Raw genomic sequence first — 25,456 nt, forward strand, 5'->3', positions numbered from 1 at the left:
TTGGATGCCTTTTATTTCTTTGTCTTGCTGGATTGCCCTGGCTAGCACTTCCAGCACAATGTTGAATAACAGTGGTGACAGCGGGCATCCTTGTCTTGTTCCTGATCTTAGAGGGAAGGCTTTCAGTCTCTCACCATTGAGTACTATGCTGGCTGTGGGTTTTTCATATATGCTCTTTATCATGTTGAGGAAGTTTCCTTCAATTCCTACCTTTTGAAGTGTTTTTATCAAAAAGGGATGTTGGATTTTGTCAAATGCTTTTTCAGCATCTATTGAGATGATCAATTGATTTTTCCCTTTCGAGTTTTTAATGTGTTGTAATACATTGATTGTTTTTCTTATGTTGAACCATCCTTGCATGCCTGGAATGAACCCCACTTGGTCATGGTGTATGATTTTTTTAATGTGTCTTTGGATTCGATTTGCAAGTATTTTGTTGAGGATTTTTGCATCTATATTCATTAGGGAGATTGGCCGGTAGTTTTCCTTTTTTGTAGCATCTTTGCCTGGTTTTGGTATTAGATTGATGTTAGCTTCATAAAATGAGTTAGGTAGTCTTCCATTTTTTTCAATGTTTTGAAAGAGTTTGAGTAAGATTGGTGTCAGTTCTTTCTGGAAAGTTTGGTAGAATTCCCCTGTGAAGCCATCTGGCCCTGGGCATTTATTTGTGGGAAGATTTTTGATGACTGATTGGATCTCTTTGCTTGTGATGGGTTGGTTGAGGTCTTCTATTTCTTCTCTGGTCAGTCTAGTTTGTTCATATGTTTCCAGGAAATTGTCCATTTCTTCTACATTGTCCAGTTTGTTGCCATACAGTTGTTCATAATATCCTCTTATAATTTTTTTAATTTCTTCAGGATCTGCAGTTATGTCACCTTTTTCATTCATTATTTTGTTTATATGGGTCTTCTCTCTTTTTGATTTTGTCAGTCTAGCTAGGGGCTTGTCAATCTTGTTGATCTTCTCAAAGAACCAACTTTTGGTGATATTTATCCTCTCTATTGTTTTTTTGTTCTCTATGTCATTTATTTCTGCTTTAATCCTTGTTATTTCTTTTCTTGTACTTGGTTTAGGATTGGTTTGCTGTTCATTTTCTAGCTTCTTCAGTTGATCCATTAGTTCTTTGATTTTGGCTCTTTCTTCCTTTTTAATATATGCGTTTAGTGCTATAAATTTCCCCCTTAGCACTGCTTTTGCTGCATCCCATAGGTTTTGGTATGTTGTGTTCTCATTTTCATTCGTCTCTATATATTTAGCAATTTCTCTTGCTATTTCTTCTTTAACCCACTGATTGTTTAGGAGTGTGTTGTTTAACCTCCAGGTATTTGTGAATTTTCTAAGTCTCTGATGGTTATTGACTTCTAATTGTATTCCATTGTGGTCAGAGAATGTGCTTTGAATAATTTCAATCTTTTTAAATTTATTGAGGCTTGTTTTATGTCCCAGCATATGATCTATTCTGGAGAAAGTTCCGTGAGCACTAGAAAAGTATGTGTATCCTGGTGATTTGGGATGTAATGTCCTGTAGATGTCTGTTAAATCTAATTCATTTATCAGATTGTTTAGGTTTTCAATTTCCTTATTGGTCTTCTGTCTGGTTGATCTATCTATAGGAGAGAGTGATGTGTTGAAGTCTCCCACAATTATTGTGGAAACATCAATTGCTTCCTTTAGTTTTGCCAGTGTTTCTCTCATGTATTTTGTGGCACCTTGATTGGGTGCATAGACATTTACGATTGTTATTTCTTCTTGCTGAATTGCCCCTTTTATTAGTATGTAGTGGCCTTCTTTGTCTCTCAAAACATCCCTGAATTTGAAGTCTATTTTATCTGAGATTAATATTGCTACACCTGCTTTCTTTTGGCTGTAGCTTGCATGAAATATTTTTTTCCATCCTTTCACTTTCAGTTTCTTTGTGTCCCTGTGTCTAAGATGAGTCTCTTGTATGCAACATATTGATGGTTCATTTTTTTTGATCCATTCTGCGAATCTATATCTTTTAATTGGGGAGTTTAATCCATTTACATTCAACGTTAAAACCGTGAAGGCATTTCTTGAATCGGCCATCTTATCCTTTGGATTATGTTTGCCATATTTTTCCCTCTCTCTATTAATATCCTTTATTGTGCCCATACCGAATCTCTTTAGTACTGAACCTTTCTCCAAGTCTCTCTGTCCTGTCTTTGTTTCTCTGTCTGTAGGGCTCCCTTTAGTATCTCCAGTAGGGCAGGTCTCTTGTTAGCAAATTCTCTCAGCATTTGTTTGTCTGTGAAAAATTTAAGCTCTCCCTCTAATTTGAAGGAGAGCTTTGCTGGATAAAGTATTCTTGGCTGGAAATTCCTCTCACTCAGAATTTTAAATATATCGTGCCACTGCCTTCTGGCCTCCATGGTGGCTGCTGAGTAGTCACTACTTAGTCTTATGCTGTTTCCTTTGTATGTGGTGAATTGCTTTTCTCTTGCTGCTTTCAGAACTTGCTCCTTCTCTTCTATGTTTGACAGTGTGATCAGTATATGTCTCGGAGTGGGTTTTTTTGGATTTATTCTATTTGGAATTCGCTGAGCATTTATGATTTGTGTATTTATGTTGTTTAGAAGATTTGGGAAGTTTTCCCCAACAATTTCTTTGAATACTCTTCCTAGACCTTTACCCTTTTCTTCCCCTTCTGGGACACCAATGAGTCTTATATTTGGACGTTTCATATTATCTATCATATCCCTGAGGTCCATTTCGAGTTTTTCAATTTTTTTCCCCATTCTTTCTTTTATGCTTTCATTTTCCATTCTGTCATCTTCCAGGTCACTGATTCGTTGTTCAACTTCCTCTAGTCTTGTACTATGAGTGTCCAGAATCTTTTTAATTTGGTCAACAGTTTCTTTAATTTCCATAAGATCATCCATTTTTTTATTTAGTCTTGCAATGTCTTCTTTATGCTCTTCTAGGGTCTTCTTGATTTCCTTTATCTCCCGTACTATGGTCTCATTGTTCATCTTTAGTTCTTTGAGTAGCTGCTCTAGGTGCTGTGTCTCTTCTGGTATTTTGATTTGGGTGCTTGGGCTTGGGTTATCCATATCGTCTGGTTTTTTCATATGCTTTATAATTTTCTGTTGTTTTTGGCCTCGTGGCATTTGCTGAACTTGATAGGGTTCTTTTAGGGTTTGTAGACCTATTGAAGTCCTTATCTCTAATTTATCAGATCTACAGCTTCGTGGAGTACACTTTCTCTAACTAACCAGCAGGTGGCGTCCACGAGCCACCTGTTCTCCACAAGCCAGATCTCCCCTGCTTAGCCTTTTTGGTGAGTGGGGGAGTGAGTCTTGTGGGGCCCAATTGGTGTACCAAGCTTGCATGTGTAGTTGGTGTTGCCTGCCCTGTATGTGGGGCGTGTTTCTGGGCAGTCGGGGAGGGGGGGTGGCCCTAACAATCAAATCTCCCTGATGATCCTAGAGTTTTAAAGCTGCTGAAATAGTCTAATCCTTCAGTTCAGTCCTGCCACAGTTTGTCTCTGCCACTGACCCACAAGTCTTTGGTATTGGCGTATGGCTTCTGAGACTTGCAAGTGGGCCCCTCTTCCAGGCTGTGCACCCCGGGTCCTCTGTTGAGGGATGACTGTGCTATGTCACAGGTGAGTGCCGTCCCCCCAGGGCAGTTCTGGGCTGCTGGGCTGTGTAGGGAGGCTCCCAGTCTGCTCAAATGATGGCTGAATGGGGCTTTGTTAATTCACACTGCTCCACCTTCCCAACTCTGGGACAATCAGCTGAGGTTGCAGGGAAGGCTAATGTCCACACCCAGTTTTGTGGTGTGTGCCTGTTATTTGAAGCACTTCCGTCACACTGGGTTGTCTGGGGCAGCTCTGGGCTATGGGGCTGGCGATGGGCAGGAGTGTTTCCTGTCCACCAGGATGGTGGCTGTGAGCGGACACCCCCCTTTTCTTGGGAAGTTGTGTTGTTGTTTAGTGAATTTTCTCAGCCACTGGATTATTGCCTTTTGTCTCAGAGCTCTCTTAGTTCTGCTCTTGACTTGACGTGCCCAAATTGCAATTCTTTGAAGCTTTCTGTATTGAGCTTCTTAGAGTAATTGTTTTAGAAAAAGCAAAAAGGATTTAAAAAAACAAAACAAAACAAAACAAAACAAAAAAAAAAAAACGGCCCTCCTCAGAGATCTAATGGGTTATTGAAATGCTAATAGACAAAGCAACCAGGGCCATTAAGGAAAGGTGCACAGGGCAGAGAGATCAGCTTTGCTTCGGGATTTGCATATGCGCCTCAAGGCCTGAGCTCCGCCCTTCCCCTTTCTGTGTTCACCAGAACTCCAAAAATCCTCTGCTTTTATTTTGGAGTTTTTCATGTTGTTTTTTTTCTATGCCTGTCTCCTCTCTGCTGGGCTGGCTGCTCTCAGAGTCTCTGGTGTCTGGTCTCCGTCTATCTATGTTTGGAGTTTGAATCAGTAGAATGAGTTTCCGATAAGAGCAGCCACTGCAGTTCTCCCTTCTCCTTCCCGGAGCTGACAGCCCCTCCTCCCCCGGGACTGAGCCTGGCAGGGAGGGGCGCGGGTCCCCTGGCCGCAAAAACTTACAGATTTTGCTGATCTCAGCAGTTCCACGTTTTCATGAGTGTTGTATGAAGTATGCCCAAAGACAGATTGCTCTGTGGTGTCCAGTCCACGCAGTTCCTGGCTGTTTACCTACTTTCCTGGAGGAGTAACTAAAACTTACAGCTCACCAGTCTGCCATCTTGCCCCGCCTCTCTACCACATATTAAAACTTACTATAAAACTAGTATAATCAAATAGTTTGATAGGGCAGGTATAGATAAACAGATTAGCGGAATAAAATTCAGAGACCAGAAACATGCAAATAAATATGAGAGCATGTTATATTATAAAAATAGAATTTCAGTTCAGTAGTAAGAGAATGAATGGATTATTAAAAAAAAACTTTATTATATTACAATTGGCTTATACATCTGGAAGAAAAAGTAAGATCTTTATCTTATACTATACACAAAACTAAAGTCAAATGTAAAAAATAAAAGAATACAAATAGAAGGAAATAAGAGTATTTGTTTAATCTCCACATGGGGGAAATAAGAGTGTTTGTTTAATCTCCAAATGGGGAAGGCCTTAATTTAAGCAATATAGGAAATTCAAAAATTGCAAAGGACTTACATAAAATCTTTAACCTCTAATTGCAAAATACATTATAAACAAAATCAGAAGATAATTGGTAATCATGGAGAAAAATACAACACATATGAAATATGTTCCTATATATAAGATATTCTAATATCTCCCACAGTCCTCCTTCCAGCCACTGCCACACTTCTTTGTTTCTTTTTATACAAAACTTAAACAAGTCTAAGTTGCTGTTCCAGTTTGCTAATGCTGCCAGAATGCAAAACACCGGAAATGGATTGGCTTTTATAAAAGGTCATTTATTTGGTTACACATTTACAGTCTTAAGGCCATAAAGTGTCCAAGGTAACACAACAACAATCACGTACCTTCACTGGAGGATGACCAATGGCATCTGGAAAACCTGTTAGCTGGGAAGGCACATGGTTGGCATCTGCTTGCTCCCAGGTTACGTTTCAAAATGGCTTTCTCCAAAATGTTAGTGTCAGCTTCCAACAGCCGTCTTCAAAATGTCTGTCTCAGCTACGGCTGTGAGCTCCTTATGTCTGAGCTTATATAAGGCTCTAGTAAACTAATCAAGGCCCAAGCAGAATGGGCGTGGCCACACCTCCATGGAAATACTGAACCAATAGGTTCCAACCTAATCCACACTAATACATCTGCCCCCACAAGATTGCATTAAAGAATATGGCTTTTTCTGGGACATAATATATACACACCAGCACAGGTACTATCTCCAATATCTCTAATTCGCTCTTCAACCCACTCCAATCATTCTTCTCTTCCCATTACTGCCCTGAAACTGTTTTTGTCAAAGAGCATTAATGACATCCACTTTGCCAAATCCAGTGGCCACTTTTCAGACTTTTTCATCTTCTCAGCCACCTTCAACATCATGGCTGCTTCCTACATCTGGTAATACTTTATCTCTTGACTTCCTTGAAACATGTTCTCTTTCTTTTTCTTTTTTTCTTTTTTTCTTTCTTTCTTTTCTTTTCTTTTCTTTTTTTTTGGTCTACCTATTTGGGAAACACATGAATTAACTTTTTTGTGTGTGCTGTTTTTTTTATTGTGTTTTCAACAGAGAAATACATCTTCTGTTTACAAAATAGCTCTTAATAAATACAAGGAGTACAGATACTATAAAACAAAGCAAGCTCAGGTCATGAGACACTACATACATCATGTGAAAGCAACAGTCTGATCTCCAGGTTATGAAAACTAGAATTAAAAAGTCAGTACACAGAGAACAATTGAATGTACACTTCATTTTGTATGACTGCATGGTATGTGAATATATCTCGATAAAATGAATTAAAAAAAAAAAAGTCAGTACACAAAAATGATCCAGGTTTCTAGTTTGGCAAAACTTGGGTGTAGTTACATTTAATAAACTGAATATTTTTCCCCAATGTGTAAACAAAATGATAAGACTAAATCTGTGCCTGGCAATTTCAATCTAACGCTGAAGCTACACAAAACACACAGACATCTTGTACAGTTCACCTGTTAGTATGACCATCTTTTTCTCAGGTTCTGGGAGGGAGGGCAAGGTGACTGTGCACAGCAAAGATGTGGGAAGTAGAAATACTGTATACTAGACATCGTAAAGTGTTGGTGAAAAGCCTCAAGTAATGCATAGCTTAAGGGGGAAAAGACTACAGTCCAACATTGGAAAATTAATTTAGAAGGATAGGGAAGAGTTTAAGTAATTGAAGTTTAACATGAAAAATGCACATGTGATAGAATGGAGTACAATGGAGGATTCATAAAACATGCTCATCAGAAAAATCCATTAGGTTTGCTTTGTCCAGATTAAGAAACAGCCATTTTACCAACATCTGGCATCCCCCTACTTCCTAAAGATGGATGTTCTGCTGCTTAATTATGAGGAACTTTTCTTTAACAAAGGAGTTCCCAATCTATTGATAGAATAAAACAAAATTTAAAAAGAAGAGCTGACTAGATGTCAAGTGCTTGCTAGAAATTATTTTTAAAACATTTCTCTATGTAATATTTACTGACAGATTTTGTTAAACCATTTAAAGATAAAGTTTAAAATTCTTGGAGAAAATGCCTTTTTGCCCACCTGTTTACAATGAAAATCAACTTCACTATAGACAGAGTTCTGTGGAGTGTACAAAATTCCTCATTTTCAGAGATCAAATGGCCATCCAAGATAGATATCATGTTGCATAGGCATTTATATTAGTCACCCTAAAGTTTCAGCCAAGGGACCAAAATTTAGTGTTCTGTGTCATGTGACCACAGGTTCACTGGTTTCATATCATGGCTTAAGAAAATACTCGCACTTTTTTTTAATGAAATAAGTTTCTCTACTTTTTGCATACAACCACAAAAAAATAAAAAATTAAAAAAAGAGGGAGCAAAAAGTATTTGTTTCAAAGACAACAGATTGAAGGCAAAAGAATACAGAGCTCTGACAAGCTTAAAGAAAATATTTGATGTTTAATCGCTGATTTGAATGCACTACAAAATAATTCTAACTTTAAACCAATATATCATTTCTTAATCATGACCCCATCAAAACAAAGTATTTCCTAATTATTCTTTTAATGACATGAATTAACTTGAAAGCAGAGACTGCAACAACCTGGAAGACATCTTTTGCTTGTCTAAATACAATACATGTTTGTTTATTCAAATTAATGCTGCATTTTATTGACACAGGCCAACAATCACCTTGAGCTGAAAATTGTTTAGATGGGCCTGCGTTCTCACTTTTCTCATTTCCTTACCTGCTTGACCACTAACATGTGAATTTGTAACTCTGTCTCTAGGAAATTGTTGTACAAATATTGAGTGGGACTAGTGTGTTGTTTTGGATTTGTTATGTACCCCATAAAAGGCTGTGTTCTTTTAATACAATCTTGTGGGGGCAGACCTATTGTGAGTGGGACCTTTTGATTAGATTATTTCCATGGAGATGTGACTCTGCCCATTCAAATGGTTTTTAATTAGTTTACTGGAGTCCTTAAGAGAGCTCAGGGAGAGAGAGAGAGCTCAGAGCTGACACAGACCCAGACGCCTGGAAATGCAGACAGAAAGATGTTTGGAAATGCTAAGCTAAGAGATGAAGCCCAGAGTTTGCCCCGGAGAAGCTAAGTGAGAACCCACAGATGCTTAAAGAGAAAGCCACTGGAATCAGAAGCTGAAAGCAATGTAACCCAGGAGCAAAGAACCAGCAGACGCCAGCCATGTGGCTTCCCAGCTGATAGAGGTGTTCTGATGCCATTGGCCTTTCTTCAGTGAAGGCATCCTCTTGTTGATGCCTTAGTTTGGACACTTTTCATGGTCTTACAACTGTGCATTTGTGAACTAATAAACCCCCATTTTAAAAGTCAATCCATTTCTGGTATTTTGCATTCCGGCAGCTTTAGCAGACTGAAACAACTGGCTTACAGGGAGGTGAGGTTATGGTAAAAAAAAGATCAGAAGACACACACAGAGCTTTTCACATTTCTTCAGCTAGGTCAACAGACATTGTATTCACCTTTGGCTATATTAATTACTCCTCAAACTCAGTCACAGTCTCACAGAATATTCTGTTATTTAAAGACTAAATTATAAAGTTAACTTCCAACAACTTGAATAATAAAATAAAAAAGGAAAGAAGAATGGTGAATAAAATGGTTAGCATTAGCAAATAAATGCATATCTATAATATCTATAACAAGAAAATAGAAAATATAAAAAGTTACTCAGCCCTCTTTTCTGTAATTAATCAAGAAGCCATAACTGATATCTATGGTCTTCTCCCACTATACATTCCAAATTTCCCTGGCTCTCAGCCAGACTCTCAGATAGTCAGTGTTCTTTACCTGTTAGAGTGACCCAAAACCTTCATTCTTGAAGTGTCTGAGTCTCCAATCATCCTGTTTATTTTTGGTTTCTAAAGTTTTCCATTAACCTTTACTATTGGACCAGGATGCACTAAGTGACATCCCCAGAGAATCCTCTGAGTTGCAGACATAATTCTCCTTGCTTCCATTGTGTACAACATCAGTTTTCCTTTGGTAATCAGAATCAACCACTTCAGCTAGTAGAGTAATCCTTCTTTTTTTTATCTCTTGGTTCAGTGGCATATGGAACCCAAAATGGCCAGGTGGCACTCTCATCTTCCAATTCAATGGAAGCATTGTAGTTGGGTTACTTTTGTGGACTAAGTTCTCCCAAACAAGCTGAGTTCAAAATTGTGGGATGGGAAACAAAAAATTCTGTGAGTGGGTTATTAGGTGTAATAATGAAAGGAACCACTCCCACTTCTACCCCTGGCTCCTAGGCCCACGTATTCTGGTCACAAGAGAGAGGGCACCATATAATGACCTCTGATTCAAAGCATATATACTGCATCTTGTAAGACAGAATGCCATTCTTTCAGGAGGTTGTCTTCCAACTGTTACTATGAGTCTTCAGTAAACCATTCCATCTTTCAATTAGGCATCTGCTTCTGGATGATGCAATATGTGGTAAGACCACTTAATTCCATGGGCATGAGTCCATTGCTGCACTTCCTTTGTGTGATGAGAATGGTGTTATGGGGAATTCTGTAACTGTGAATAAGGCATTCTGTGAGTCCAGAAATTGTGGTGCTGGCAGAAGCCTAATGGGCAGAAGTCCCACTGGAATAGATACATTATATAGAATGTGTCTGTTCCACTGAGGATCAATCTCTGTCCCCTCTATGATGGAAGAGGTCTAATGTAATTAACCTGCCACCAAGTGACTGGCTGTTCCCCTGAGAATAGTGCCTATCAGGGACTCAGCCTCTGCTGTTGACAGGCTTGGCACACAGCAGTAGCATTAACCAGATCAGCCTTGATAAGGGGAAGTGTCAGTCCATGTTGTTGAGCTCATGCAGAGCTTCCAGCCTTGCCAAAACAGCCACCGTGTTCAAGGGCCTAATGAGCAAGCACTGGGGTGGGCAGAGAAAGAGGCCTTTGTGGGTGTTATGGATTGAATTATGTCCTCCAGAAAGATATGTTCAAGTCCTAACCCCTGGTGCTGTGAATGTGATCCTATTTGGAAATGGGATCAGTTAAGGTGAGGCCAAACTGGATTAGGGTGCATCCTGATTCAATATGACTGGTATCCTTAGAAGGGGAGGAAATTTGGGCACAGTCAGTAGGAGATAGGCAGGGAGGGAGGTGGCCATGTGACGGAGGGAGAAATTGAGTTATGCCGCAAGCAAGAACATCATGGATTGCCAGCCAACACCAGAAGCCTACAGACATCAGATGAAGCATGGCCCTGCCAATACCTTGATTCAGACTTCCAGCCTCCAGAACTATGAGACAATACATTTCTGTAGTTTTAAGCCACCTGGTTTGTAGTACTCTGTTGCAGCAGCTCTAGGAATCTGAGACAATGAGCATGTACCCAGAACACAAATATTTTCTCAATCTGTGCCATTCTGAGAGTTCTATCCACAAATTTCTTCTCCAGACTTTGTCATGAACCATCTTCCAATCCTGTTCCTTCCAAGTCTCCAACCATCCAGCCAACTGCCCATGACCATTACTTCCAGCCATCTCTCCCTCTAGACATGGCGGACAACTAAATGTATTGCTCAAAGTTCTGCCTACTGTGAGAATTTTCCTTCAGAGTCACCCCTGAGTGGAGCTATAGTATTGTAGCTGTTCAGTTTGGGTTGGTACAAGCACATACATGGTACAGACCCATCTGTAAACCAAACATGAATTTTTCCATCCTCAGTCAGCTGTTCATAAGGAACACAACAGAGAACATAGATATGGATTAAGGGAGAGGAGGCAATGCAACAGGAACCAGTGTCAGAGCTCAGGCCACATGTCTCCTGATGTCCTCTGCTTTCCTGATGTCCTCTGTTCTTCCCTTCCCACTCAGCCCACTCAAGGGAGCTAAGTGCATCAATCTGAACTACAAGTCAGGGATGTGTATCAGGCATAGTCAATTCCTCAATGCAGGAGACCAACAGGAGAGCATTAGAGGTGCAGAATAAAACGTGAGTTGTGGAGTCAGAAAAGCCTGAATTTTAAAGGGAATTATTTAACCCCTCTGAACCCCAGTTTTCCCGGGTCTATGAAATGGGGATAATAATAAAAATCAAGGAAAATATTGCATGTCAAAATATTGAATTGAAGTTAGAATATAAAGAGTTATCACCTATGAATATGCCTGGTTCAGAATAATTTTCAATAAAAGCTTTCTTCCATGGAAAGCACTTTGGAGTCACCTAGAGGATTTTTAGTCAAATTTATCTTTTTAGACCTGAAGCACCCCTCCTACTTGTCAGGCCCCAGAAAAAGAGTCTAACATATAGAAGGAATGTCTGATCCACGGGCCCTGCTGCTTATCTCATAAATACCAGGTGCGCCATAAACTAAGGGTTGAAGGCTGTTTTAGGAATCCCAGTCACAGTGGTGCCTAGACTCCAGGGGGCAGACAAGGCAAGATCAGATATCCCCATAAAGATGAACGACCACAAACAAGCCAAAAGGCCTGCTTCCTCCACATAGATAATATAGTGCACATCAATGAAGAGTAGTGTGTTAAAACCCTAGTAACCAGTCAGCTCAGAAACTGATAAGCACTCACCCAGTTGAGGCCCAGAACACACTCAGCAGGACTTTCCCCCCTAATACCCAACGTGGGTTTTTCCTTTAAAAAATGCTGCTCTCAGATAGAGGGCCGGAGCCATTTTTCCTTTCTTTCTTTTCCGATGGCTCCCACCTGCTTTCTTCTGCTTTCTTCCTCTAATAAACCTTAAACTCTCTACTTAAAACCATGACTCGCTGCGTTTGTGTGAATTCCTGAACGACCTAACACTACTCACCACAGAATTGACTTTTTTCTTTCTTAGAAAAGTGAAAATAACAAATATGACTATTAAGATGTTATACCACTATATATATATTATATATTCCTTCTCAGAAGAACGTTTTTATGTATTGAAATAAATCGAACATGTAATGCTTTCAGAGTTCTTATGAGAAATTGCTGCTAAAGAACAGGAAGGGTGTTGTCCATTGAACCAGGTTCCACTGAGACAGTAAAGTTTTCATTGGGTCTCCTCACACCCAGTTGTTCATGCTCTAGGGGAAAGAAAAAGGATCAGAACACCCTCCCCCTGGGTGCAAAGCCAGACGTGTACTTTCCCCACAAAAGCAGGGAATCTGGAACTGAGCATATGTACACACACATACATACACACACAGGAGAGAGAGAGAGAGAGAGAGAAATTTCATAAGCAGAGGTTGATGGTTGATTCTAGCGTGTGTAGTGTATGAATATTGTTTAATATTGCTGCTTTAGGTGAAGAATACAACATCTCTCTGAAAGGCCTAAGTCTCTTTGCTTACTCTAAAAGAACCCAAATAAGGGATAGTCCAGAAAAGAACTCACTCCCATTTTTTTGTTTGTTTTGCAGTTTAAAATTATTTATTTGATAAATTTCTGTGATTTACATTTCAGCATTTCATTAACTGTAAAAGTAAGGAAATAATTCATGGGCCTAGTGTGCTTCTGAAAATAATATTTTATGATTCATAAAAACATACATTCAGCAACTTTGAAATGAACATATTTCAAGAAAGTTCAAGCATTTACAAACGTTTAATCTCACAAAATATATTAATTTTGTTGTGAATATTTGCATATAAAAGGGTCTTCAGTTTACCAAAAGATTCAACACTAAACTATTTTTTTCTTTTTTTTTTTAATCTTCATTTTATTGAGATATATTCACATACCACGCAGTCATACAAAACAAATCGTACTTTCGATTGTTTACAGTACCATTACATAGTTGTACATTCATCACCTAAATCAATCCCTGACACCTTCATTAGCACACACACAAAAATAAGAATAATAATTAGAGTGGAAAAGAGCAATTGAAGTAAAAAAGAACACTGGGTACCTTTGTCTGTTTGTTTCCTTCCCCTATCTTTCTACTCATCCATCCATAAACTAGACAAAGTGGAGTGTGGTCCTTATGGCTTTCCCAATCCCATTGTCACCCCTCATAAGCTACATTTTTATACAACTGTCTTCGAGATTCATGGGTTCTGGGTTGTAGTTTGATAGTTTCAGGTATCCACCACCAGCTACCCCAATTCTTTAGAACCTAAAAAGGGTTGTCTAAAGTGTGCGTAAGAGTGCCCACCAGAGTGACCTCTCGGCTCCTTTTGGAATCTCTCTGCCACTGAAGCTTATTTCATTTCCTTTCACATCCCCCTTTTGGTCAAGAAGATGTTCTCCGTCCCACGATGCCAGGTCTACATTCCTCCCTGGGAGTCATATTCCGCGTTGCCAGGGAGATTCACTCCCCTGGGTGTCTGATCCCACGTAGGGGGGAGGGCAACACTAAACTATTTTTAAGTTGTAGTTACTTTTTTCCAGTCTAAAGAGGGGTTAAAACTCATGCTGAACCCACCAAAGGGAGTGAGAAGGGACCTGTGATTTCTAGGAAAAAGATGCTCAACAGACAACCAAGATCACCCCCATTTTTGGTGAGATCTAAAACAGGTATCAAACTAGATCTGGTGTAAATCCTGTCGTGGCTCTGTGTGACTTAGGACAAATCACTTGACTGCGGTACCTTAGGTTTTTCAAAATTAGTAATAACTATCCTGTGGTATATTTAAAAGAAGGAATTGAGAACATGTACACCATGTCTCAAAGTACTTGGCATAGAGAGTGAGATCCATCCATGCTGTCTCCCGCTCATCCTCTACTTCCCTTTTTTTCTTCTGTTCAGTCAAGGAAGAAGGAAGCCCCTCTCCACAACACACACTCAGGGAGCAGTGCTAACTCACTCTCCAGGATTCCAGGGTCCGGGATCTCAGGCTGTTACTGTGCTTCACAATTCAGACACCATCCTTTTGTCCTGCAAAGGCTTTGCCTACTGGGCATTAACCGTGGCTCCCAGGGTGAGCCCAGCTATCTATCCTGCAATGCCTTCCTCAGTGTCCAGCCCCTGGTAAAGACATACAGCTTGACAGTGAGGATCGGGGGCTCATTTTTAGACAGAAAAGGGGAGGCGGCAAGAAAAAGGTAGGATTCCTGAGTCTTAGGGCTAATGCTGGTATGGCTTTCCAAAAACTTAGGAAAATAGTGCCCAACCCCATCAGACCCAGTACCCCTTTTGCCATCCTGAAATGAAATTAATATGGAATATAACCTGTAAACAATTTCAAAATAGTAAATGTGACATCTCAACTATATCATAAAATAAAGAGATTAATTCAAAATAAAATTGTAAGTATTTTAGTCTGTAATGTTCAGGCATGAATAAGCTGGAAACACATTGGGACAGTCAGAGCCTCAAAAACTATACCTAAAATCAGCATGAATACAACAGCGACAAATGCACAGTGATGGGGTCAGAAGTATCAGTGATTCAAATACCACCAGTAGCCTTGTCATGGATGACATGAGTTTGTGAAATGGTAAGCAACTTTTGGTAAAGTTCTGAACAAAACAACAAACTGTAATCTTCTTTTAACTTATGCAGTAGTTCCATTCAGTTTCTGAAACTGTGAAAAAAAATTGGGGAGGGGAGTTATATGTAAAAGGAAGTTGAGTTGTAGACACAGATAAAAATGGGTTTTTCACCTATATTAATTTCTAGTGGGACTTTTAAAAGTCCCATGGGATGTGGAACAATTCTTTTTTGTGCAGCACTGTCCTGATCATTGCAGAATGCCTAGCAAGTTTGGCCCTGGATACTAAATACCGGGAGCACCCTCCCCTACCCCCAGCCCCCCACTCCACCCCTCTTAATTGTGACAGTGAAAAAAATACCCCCAGAAATTTCAAAAACACCCCCTAGAGGGCAGTGCACTCCCCTGTTGAGAACTGACAAGGAAATAAATGAGGCCTGGGGCCCTCCCATGATTTAGTTTGGCTTCCTTTCACAATGCCCATCCCTATTCAACTTTATATCCTAAATGAGAGCCTATTGAGCCTTCCTTCTTTCTAGGTCTGCATATCAGCCCTACCTCAGTTCTGGGCCCCATTTCTCTCCATTTCACTTCAAACCACTATTAATTCCAGATACCCTGGCCACATGTTCCCTGGAGCACGAGGGGAGGCAGCTGAATGTGATCAAGGCACTGGTACCATCTGGAAGAAACAAGAGCCGGATCAGTCAGGTAAAGCCAGGGTCTGGTCCTCCCCTGGAAGGATAAGGGATCAGAGAGGGTGATCTTATCCATCTGGGCTATGAGGGACCAAGTAGGTATGCCTGAGCTCAGCTAAGGGAAGCTCTGCCCTCTTTTAACTAGGTGTTCTAGTTTGCTGATGCTGCCAGGATGCAAAACACCAGAAATGGATTGGCTTTTATAAAAGGGGGTTTATTTGGTTAGACAGTTACAGTCTTAAGGCCATAAATTGTCCAAGGTAACACATCAGCAATCGAGTACCTTCACTGGAGGATGGCCAATGGTGTCCAGAAAACCTCTGTTAGCTGCGAAGGCACGCGGCTGGTGTCTGCTCCAAGGTTCTGGTTTCAAAATGGCTTTCTCCCAGGATGTTCCTCTCTAGGCTGCAGTTCCTCAAAAATGTCAGTCTTAGTTGCACTTGGGATATTTGTCCTCTCTCAGCTTCTCCGGAGCAAGAGTCTGCTTTCAACGGCCGTTTTCAAACTGTCTCTCATCTGAAGCTCCTGTGCTTTCTTCATAGTGTCCCTCTTAGCTGTAGCTCCTCTTCAAAATGTCACTCACAGCTGCACTGAGTTCCTTCTGTTATGTCAGCTCATTTATATGGCTCCGTTGATCAACTTAGACCCATACTGAATGGGCGGAGCAACACCTCCATGGAAATATCCAATCAGAGTCATCACCCCAGCTAGGTGGGGTGCATTCCAAAGAAACACTCAAAGAATTACAATCTAATCAACACTGATAACGTCTGCCCACACAAGATTCCATCAAAGATAATGGCGTTTGGGGGACACAATATATTCAAACTGGCACACTAGGCTACTAAGCTAGGCTTGGACAACATCCATGACAACCCAGCTGGCTGCCCTTACCTCATCTGGTCCCTTCTCAAGGTAGTATATAAAGAGCACAGATTCCAGAACCGGACTGCCTGAGTTCTGGTCCTAGCACACTTGCCTTTCTTTGGGCAAATTTCCTCATTTGTAAAATGGAGATAATAGTATTGATGTCACAGGGTTGCAAGAATTAAATAAGTCAAGATATGTAAAAGTGCTTAGAACAGACTTCTGGCAAAGAGTCAGCACTCTGCAAATCTTAGATATTACTGTCACCATCACCATTCAGGTAGCACAAGGCTAGGGAATCACCCCTACTTGGGGGGATGAGCATTCCTGAGGACTCTAACTATGGAATCTAAGTTGACTGAGAATTATGTACAGGTAAGGATGGTCTGAGGTGGTCTAGTGGGTATGGCTCCCTTTGCTTCATTCTTGAAGACCTAGAATATTGGGGAATAATGAAGGCCTTTTAGTATTATCATTATTATTATTATTAGAATTCTGAGTGAAATAACTCAGATACAAAAGGAGAGATATTGTATGTTACCACATCTATGAACTATCTGAACAATGTAAAATCAATGTCTTATAATATAAGAATATTGGGGACCTAGTGATAGACAGTAGCTAGTGAGGGGGAATGATGATCTAATATGTTCAGATGTGTTAATGATGATCTAATGTATTCAGATATGTCAAAGGTATGGTAATAGATAGGGGTAATGATTGTTAATGGGATTATAAGTACCAGAGCTGTATTGAAGTTGAACAGCAGTGAAAGGGGTTGTTTAAAGGCATATTTCCATAGATTAGCACCACAAATATAGATAGGTGCTGCATGATATACTTCTAAGGTATGACACTAGCACATAGAGTTGACAACAGAAGGGTACATGGGAAAAATCTACGGATTGCATAACAGGAACTATAATTAATAGGAACCTTACTAGTACCACACAAATACTAGGGACAAATAATTAAGGGCTGAAAAGAGCTAGTGGGTGTTTTGGGTCATAACATTGTTTAAAATGGAAAGTGATGAGGATTGTACAACTAAATGATGATAATAGGAGATATTGATTGATTTTCATGGACAGAACATATGCTATGTGAAATTAGGAAGCCCCTACTTTATAAGCCAAACCCTCGACCTTGAGGCTTGCTCTTGTGAAACTTACAGTTGTAAAGAGGAGTCTAAGTCCACCTATAATTATGCCTAGGAGTCACCTCCAGAGAACCTCTTTTGTTGCTCAAATGTGGACTTTCTCTCTCTAAGCCCAACTCTGCAAATAAGTTCATCACCCTCTCTGATGTGGGACAGGATCTCCCAGGTGAGTGAGTCCCTGGCAACATGGGACACAGATTCCAGGAATGAGACTGACCCTGGCATCAAAAGGTTAAGAATGACTTTTTGACCAAAAGGGGGAAAAGAAAGGCACAAAATAAGGTTTCAGTGGCTAAAAGATCTCAAATAGAGTTGAGAAGCTGTCCAGAGGTTACTCCTATACAAGATATCCTTCAGCTAGATATCCCAAGTGGCCACAGTATGATAAGCCCAAGTCAACAGTAGTATAACTGAGAAGTAAGTATTTAAGGGCTGATTATGACTGCTGAATCATTATATAGCTAGTTTTTTTTACTTTCTGGCATATTAGAGTAGACAGAGGGAAATACCTGACACCTAAACTCTTATCCAGCTGTCTTGGTCTCTGATCATGATTGTATAGCCTTTACCTTGTGCCTTGTGATTGCAAAAACCTTGTGACTAACCTCCAGTTGTACTCATTTATCCAGTTTTTTTTACTTTAAATTCTTATGATCACTAAAAACAGCCCCTAATGTTTATTAATGAAGGGTCTTGGGTCAGCCCAGAACTAACCCAAAGTTATCTTGATAACTGAAAGCTGAATCTAACCAAAATGGGCCCGCCTGACATGCGCAGTAGCTTACACTTTAACCTACAAGTCATCTATACCTCATTATAATACTAAAAATCACACCCATCATTATATTAAGGCCACCATTTTCTTACATACATTCTGTGACTAAACCCAATCTGTGCATGCTCAATAATTAAATCACTTCTAATTATACCATCTGAGGTCTTTATTATCCTAAACCTTGCCCAAGTATTGATACTGTAAAACTATAAGAATTATTGCCTTTCGGGGAGACCGACTTTGGACCAATTAGGCCATTTGCTCTCCTGCTTCATACCTAGCAATAAAACTCTTTCTCTCTTTCAAACCCCGGTGTCCCAGGAATTGGTCATTTGAGCGCATCAGGCAAAAGAATCTATCACCTTGGAACAGTAACAGTAGTCCCCCAAATTCTAAAGAATACCCAGGTCCCTATATGAGATTCTATAAAAGTTTCACTCACTAAGTTTATTCTTCAGAAACTTAAATTTTCCGGAGGGCTCCTATGCCAGCTAAATCCCAAAACCCAGAGGCAACATTCTCTTCAAGAACATCAACCAGTTGCGTCCCCTTTTCCCATAACGTCAGCACCTCTCTTCAACATGAACAACTTAGGGTGGTCACTGCCTAGACATCCCTGAAGATTGGGAAAGTGATTAAACCAGAGGAAGGGGTAGCAACAAAAAGGGTAGCAGGAAAAGCAGCTTCTGAAAAGGACATTAAGTCAGGGGTTAGGTGCAAGAGTAAAAGATGGAAGAGATGTAAGTGTGAAAGATCTATTTTGGGGCAAGATCAAGGGAAGGTCAACAGCCCTAGCCAGAATGACACCAAGTCCCTAACTTCAGAGAACAAGCTTGTCCAGGGAGCAGGATCCTTGTTCTTTTTGCTGCCTAAATAGCCTCAAGACCTTCACCTTCCAAGTCTGGGCTTTGAGAACATATTTAAAAGTATATCCCTACTCAGATCTCCAGAACTCTTCCACTTTTGCCAGGACTGTAATCCCATCTCTACCACTCCTACACAACTGAAAAAGACCTAAAAGACACATTAGTGATATATATACAATAACGGTGTTGTCTTCTTCCTTGACTATTTCTCATGCCTTTTTCTTCTTCAAAGCTGTTTATAAGGGCATTCACCAATTCACCTGAAATTTTTGCTCCACAAATCAAAGCACCAAAGTACAGAAGAGAAACAGGGTTCCAGAGCCCCAAGGGGGAGAAACAAGCTCAGCCCAGGGCCTCAATGGGGAGATGCCTGTTCAAGCCAAAAGCCCCAAAAAGGAGTTACAGACACGCTAGAGAGAAGAGACTTGATTCCAGTGCCCCCAGGGTAGGGGCCAGCAGAGAGAAATCAGCTTTCAGAGCCTTTAATAAGAACTACCATTGGTTCAGCCAAAGATGCCTAAACCTCTTTTTTCCATAGTCAGAACCCTCTTTCCTAAAGCAACAGACAATATTTTTGCTACAATGCCTTTTTCTTAAAAGTGTGTGTGAGAACCTCGCTTTTAGAGCAAGAGATGGTGAAGGGAAAAAAATTTCAGAACTATTCTCCAGATCAATGTGGCAAAAAAAAAAACAAAAAAAAAACAAAACAACTACCACCACCACCACCAAATGAGCAGATATCCTCCATGCAGTGGAGCTCCACCATTGCCTCAACACCAGCTGACCCTCCAAAGTCCACAGCCTCAGGAACAGGGAGCACCTACTGTAACTCAGCATCATCAGGGCAGAACAAGGTGCAGCACCACTCAATCCCCATCTCATGTCTGTGCAACGAGGGAATGGGGAACATTACTGCTTTCCTAGGACATGATGGATACACAGCAGGTATGGCAGTGAGGTTACCCTTTTATCTGCCGATAAGGTCAGGAGCAAAGGCCACCAGGAGCAATATTGCACTCAGAACAGATGCCAAGTACAACAGTCAACAGTCCTTTTTCTCTGGCATCAGGAGGAGGAGGTACATCCTTGAACTACTGTTCAATCTTCCTAATATCCTGTAGCCATGGGCTTGCTAGACGTGGATAAACTTTGGGATATCGGTTGCTTTCCAGGGATATTGCCCCTTATTTGCTATTCATAGCTGTTGCATGATTTCAACTTCTGTGTTCTAGAATCAAGAAAGGAAAGGTAAACACTAAGAAGTGGCAGGGGCACAGGGGGCGGGGGACATATTTTCCCTGCTTGATCTTCAAGCATTTGGCTTCTGGTTTCAATGTATAGAGATCATTTCTCAGCAATGTAAGCCCACTTGAAAGCCATCATTTAATTTCATGATTTTAAATCTTCAGTTTGACAGTGGTGCTCTCTACTGACACAGAGTCCCCTTCTCCTTTCCCTGAGTTTGATTATAATAAATGGTTGGAGGGGGAGACAGGATATCTAGGATAGGTCATTTGGGAATAGGGAACAGGCAAGACTAGGTTTGTTTCAAAGGGATATGTACCAAGAGTGATCTTGGCCAGGGGCCTGCAGGCAGAGGAACTGACACTCCTCGTTAGGGAGTGAGAGCCATGAAGGCAGGTTTTTACTTACACCTGTGATGAGGGAAAGAGGCAGAATGTCTACCTAATGCCTGAAAGGGTCTGCAAGGAACTTGGTGAGGTCACGGTCCTGCTCAATAATGTGGGCTTGATCTCTGTGCATCACCTTCGGGAATGTTCTGATGAGCTCATTGAGAGAGCCATGATGGTCAATTGCCACGCACACGTCTGGACCACTAAATCTTTTCATCCTACAATGCTGGAGACCAATCATGGTCATATTGTAACAGTTACAAGTTCCTCAGGATTGCTCAGTACTGCTGGAGTTGAGGATTGCTGTGCTGATAAATCGGACATTGTGCATTTTCATGTCTCCTTGAGCCATGAGCTAATGGCTGCTGAAAATGATGGGTTTAAACAACATTGGTTTGCCCTTACCTTGTCGACGCTGGCGTGTGCAGAGGCTCCTGAATCAGGAGAGAGATTGAGCCTTTCCTGCCACCTCTGAAGCCCAATTACTGTGTGAAGCAGATGTGAAGGCCACCCCCTACGACCAGCCCCTGATCTGCACCCCCTGACTCATGTACACTGTGAGCTTCATGAAGCGCATCCTCCCTTTTGAAGCAGTTGTGTGTATGTTATGATTCCTAGGAACAGACAAATGTATGCGCGTTTTATTGCTCAAAGAAAACAAGCCACAAATAATAATGAAACAAAAATGAGACGCTAAGAATCTTTTCGTGTGGAATATCATTTGTATCAGAAGACAAAAATGTTTCAATCCAACGCTCATCAGCACTACTGACATTCTCTGGATTCTGAACCCGTGTTGACTTTTTTCCCTTAATTACCTTTAAAAAAAAAAGTGTAAACTAACTGACTCAAGTATTTGGAAAATGTGATCAGCAAATGTGAGCTTAGGTTATTGCCCACAAGGTCCTTTTAGACAGACCTTAAAACCAGTTAGATCTTTAGACATGCATTGTTTGATATCTTCAGACATGCATTGTGTGATATCTTCAGACTACAATTTTTTTTAATGAACAGAAAGTCTAGAGATAATAACTACAGTGTGTTTCATGTGTGATTTTTCTTAATTCTTATGGAGTTTATTAATTTTTGTAGTTAACCTCTAGCTAATTGACATCCTTGCTCTATTTCCTCCTGTTTTCTAAGTTTCAGTTTTGCAAAGCCTGAGTGGCTTTTTCATGGTGTTTGTTCAGCTCTTTAAAAAAGTAACTTTGAAATCTCCATCAATTTGAAGTAAATGATGTTTGAGTGTTACAGTAAAGGTGATCAAGTCTCTTTCTTAAAGTCATAATAGCTACAGTATTAGCTGACTTTTTAATTTTATCTTTGAACTGTTTCATTAAGTATCTATTGCTTTGGAGACCTAGTTATCCCCAAACACCATACATTTTCTTCCTATGAATTTTGCCATATACAGAAAGTGCCCTTTTCTCAGGAAGTTGCAGTTTCATTTCTTTGTATGGACTCTGTATAGATTACATCAGCTCTGCAAAGAAACAGTTTCTAAAAATGGGAACGTCAACATAGAAAAGTTCCCATTTTTGTGCCAACTGTGATTAGGGAGGGGGAAGATCTTATTCTGTGGACTATGTGTGTAAGTGTGTAAAGATTCTTTAGAAAGTTTTATTCACATTGTAGAACAGTAAATGACATTTTTACAGTATTCTTTTTTGTAAAGCAAACTACTTTATGCCTTGAATTTGGTATATATAATGTGAAACATTGCAGAAGTGGACTTCTACCTCTGTATCTAAAAGTATACCATCCACTTTTAAATTACTGTAACTATTATGTGATTGCTTTTTCTGTTTTAGACTGTCTTGTTTAAACAGTGACCAATGTTTAAATCTATTAAAATAAGCCAACTTTTACTAATTAATTGGGAAGTTTTATAAAGTACTGGTTAAATTTAAAGAATTAACTTGCAAAAAAAAAAAAAAAAATAGAGTGTTCTTAGCCCGAAGGGGAGGGGAAGGGGGGGAGGCGAGCACCCCTGTAGGTGCACACCGGGGGTGGTGACAGCAGCAGATAGAGACAATGTGGGTGGTGAATCAAGGTAGGACAAGGTCAGGAGAAGGAAGGTAGGGGTTGGCTCAGCCTGAAAATTGCTCAGACAGTTTCTGTTTCCTGTGCCTTCGAGTACCATGCAGTTGCTCTACCACCCTCCCTGAGGCCAGCTCAGGCTCACGCTCATATTCCTCTGAAGGAAAAGAGGAGAGTTTAAATGAACTCATTTAAGAGTTGTTTTTATTTTTATTGTTATAATTATTAAACATGCTAAAATCACATTCCACTTCTGCCCTGACTCCACAGTGGGGCAGGCAGGAACTACAGGGGTTCATTTGGCTCATGTGGCTTCTGGGGGTGGCTAGACTTGGGGGGTTAGAGGTAGGCAGGTTAGCGAGGCCCCAAGAATCTTCCATGTTGTCACTTCTACCACAATAACTGAGAGACCTCCCCCTTCTTCACTTTTCTTTCCTCCCCAAATCTACCCTACTTCCCATTTTCCAGCCCTGTGACCCCTTGAAATGCTTCCACCTCTGTCCCTTATGGTCCTAGACTAGATGATGTAGGAAACTTTTCTTCCCCTCTACCCTTCCTTGGAACTAATCTACTCAGCATGCACTACTATGGTAAGCCGCTCAATTTAGTTCTGCCAGGGGGAAGGAAGGCTCCAACCCACACTGTGGCTTAGCTCATAGGAGGGAAGTTGCAGGTGGGGGTGCAGAAGGAGCTGAAGGGAGAAAATGTTACCTGATGTGTGAATGTTGTAACTGGCAGAACAGTGCATATGACCCACCCTCTGGCTCCCTGCTCTTAAGGCTTTCCCCTCCTTCCCACTATCTGGAGCCCTTCTCTCAGCCTCAAAGTACCCTCCAACCTCACAGGGCGGGTCTAGGTATTGATCAAAGGGCCTTATCCCAAGGAGAAACTGGTTCACTCTTAGTTAAGTGGCTGCCAGTTGAAGTCTTTATCTTTCCCCTTGTTCTCGTGCCTCTACTGCTGTGATGGCTTGAGGGGAACAGACAAAATGATAGGAGGGTTGAACTTGCCTCAAAGAGAGGATAAAGGGACAAAGGTATGTGGGAGTCAGGGCTGTGGAGAAGGGGAGAGAAGGGAGCAGGGTAAAGGCAAGGCTGGCCATTCAGGAGCTGGGATCCTTTTTTCTTTTCTGGAATCGCCGAAACTTGCCCTGAATGGCAAGGGCAGCCTTCTCTGTTTCTGGTGCTGTAAGATCGATGTCAATCTCCTCCTCCTCCTCAGCTTTCTTGGCATTGCCAGCTTTTCCTGCAGGTAGTGGGGAGACTCATTAATGAGTGAACCTGACTTGCCCAGCCCTTTCCTCCACACCCCAAATACGGTGATTAAGATCTACTTTCTACTGGGCTCAGTGGAGTTCCCCAGTCTTTCCTGAATAAATGCCTGATAAACAATTTTCCCAGAAGTTTGAGTCAGGGTACCTAGGCTAGGAATTAGTTATAATCATTTAGGGGAGCTACACTTTTGGAACACGATGACAAATGTCTTCTATCACCACTTCTTCCTAAATCCTGCAGTATAGGGTCCCAGAGCACATTCACTTTCCCCAGCGTTCTCTCAATTTCCGAATGAGACAGTGGCTGAGATTATCTGACGAGCTGAATCTTACTATTGTGCCTGCCTCTTCCAGATTTACTCAGATTCTAAAATCAAAGAGTAAATATTCATAGGTTTACTTCTTAGGAAAAAGTGGAAAGAAGCCAATGGGTACAGTAGTCCTAAAAAGTCCTCTGTTTTCACTTGTTCACATTCCTACTCCTATCTCATCTGGCTTTAGGAGCTTCTAGACTTACAGTCCTACTTGTCTCATGTCGCTGTACTAAAATGCCCTATCAACTGCTTAGCCCAACCTCACTCACCCTTTTCCTCTGGGCCAGGTGCCTGGTTGGTTGCTGGGGGGATTTTGGTGTTAAGCTGGAAAAAACAAAAAACAAACAAAAAAAACAGATTATTAGATATTTGTGGAAATATGAAGGTGTCATCCCCTTAGACTCATCCTACTTTTGAGCCCTCCTATTACGAAGTACATTTCCTTAGTCTTTTGAAGAAATGAGTCTTGAGATCAAAGAGAAGAAGAAAAGCCATCAAAATTCATTCAACGAATATTTATTGGTGCAAAGGAAACTAGAAAACAAAACAACAAGAGGCCCTATCCTCATGGAGTTTACATTCTAGTGGATAGACAGATGAAGAAACAAACAAAATGATTACTATATTAGATGATGCTATAGAGAAAAATAAGGCAGGGAAAGGAGAGAGTGAGTGCTAGAGTGGAAACGGAGGGGCAGTCAGGAAAAGCCTCTCTGAAAGGCAGCATTTAAGCAAGGATCTGAAGGAGATGAGGGACTAAGAGTTATGGCTATCTGGAGGAAGATGTTTCAAAGGCCCTGGAGTTGAAGTGTGCCTAGCCTGTCTGATTAATACCAAGAGGCCAGTGTAGCTGGAGTGGAGAGAGGAAGGAGGAAAGATGGATGGAGATGAGGTCAGAGATAACTGGGAGTTGGGGATAGATTATGTAGGGCCTTGGAAGTCTTTGTAAGGAGTTTAACTTTTACTACAAGTGAGATGGAAGCCATTGGAAGCTTTCAGTTCTCACAAAAGGGGCACAAAGGACAAAGCAGAAAAACCAGTTATGAGGCTATTGCAAAAAAAAACACAAACAAACAAACAAACAAAAAAAAAAAAACAGGCAAGAGTGGCTTGCATCAAGAATAAAAATGTATTTGTAAAGTCCCCTTGAGGGACTGGGGGGAAATGTGGAAATATTAAACTTCCCTACTTGGGGAATTACTGATATTCTCACAATCATTGGGGACTACCAATGTAGCAGGCCGGGCCCTT

At 40.8% G+C, this 25,456-nt stretch overlaps 1 protein-coding gene and 1 pseudogene across 1 annotated transcript in view; one reads left to right on the plus strand and one right to left on the minus strand.

Moving 5' to 3' along the window:
• Nucleotides 1-21,275, plus strand: part of LOC119512458 — a 38,060-nt pseudogene extending 16,785 nt beyond the window's left edge.
• Nucleotides 21,276-22,800: 1,525 nt separating this feature from the next.
• The window catches only part of PCP4L1 (Purkinje cell protein 4 like 1), a 30,886-nt gene continuing 28,230 nt past the window's right edge, over nucleotides 22,801-25,456 (minus strand). The window contains exons 2-3 of the mRNA XM_037825504.1: nucleotides 24,475-24,529; nucleotides 22,801-23,863 (exon numbers count right to left, since the gene is read on the minus strand). Of these exons, the coding sequence (XP_037681432.1) occupies nucleotides 23,721-23,863; nucleotides 24,475-24,529 (198 nt within the window). The 3' untranslated portion in view covers nucleotides 22,801-23,720. The remainder of the gene's footprint in view (nucleotides 23,864-24,474; nucleotides 24,530-25,456) is intronic.

The sequence above is a fragment of the Choloepus didactylus genome, chromosome 2 (genome assembly GCF_015220235.1).
Source record: "Choloepus didactylus isolate mChoDid1 chromosome 2, mChoDid1.pri, whole genome shotgun sequence".
NCBI classification, from domain to species: domain Eukaryota; kingdom Metazoa; phylum Chordata; class Mammalia; order Pilosa; family Megalonychidae; genus Choloepus; species Choloepus didactylus.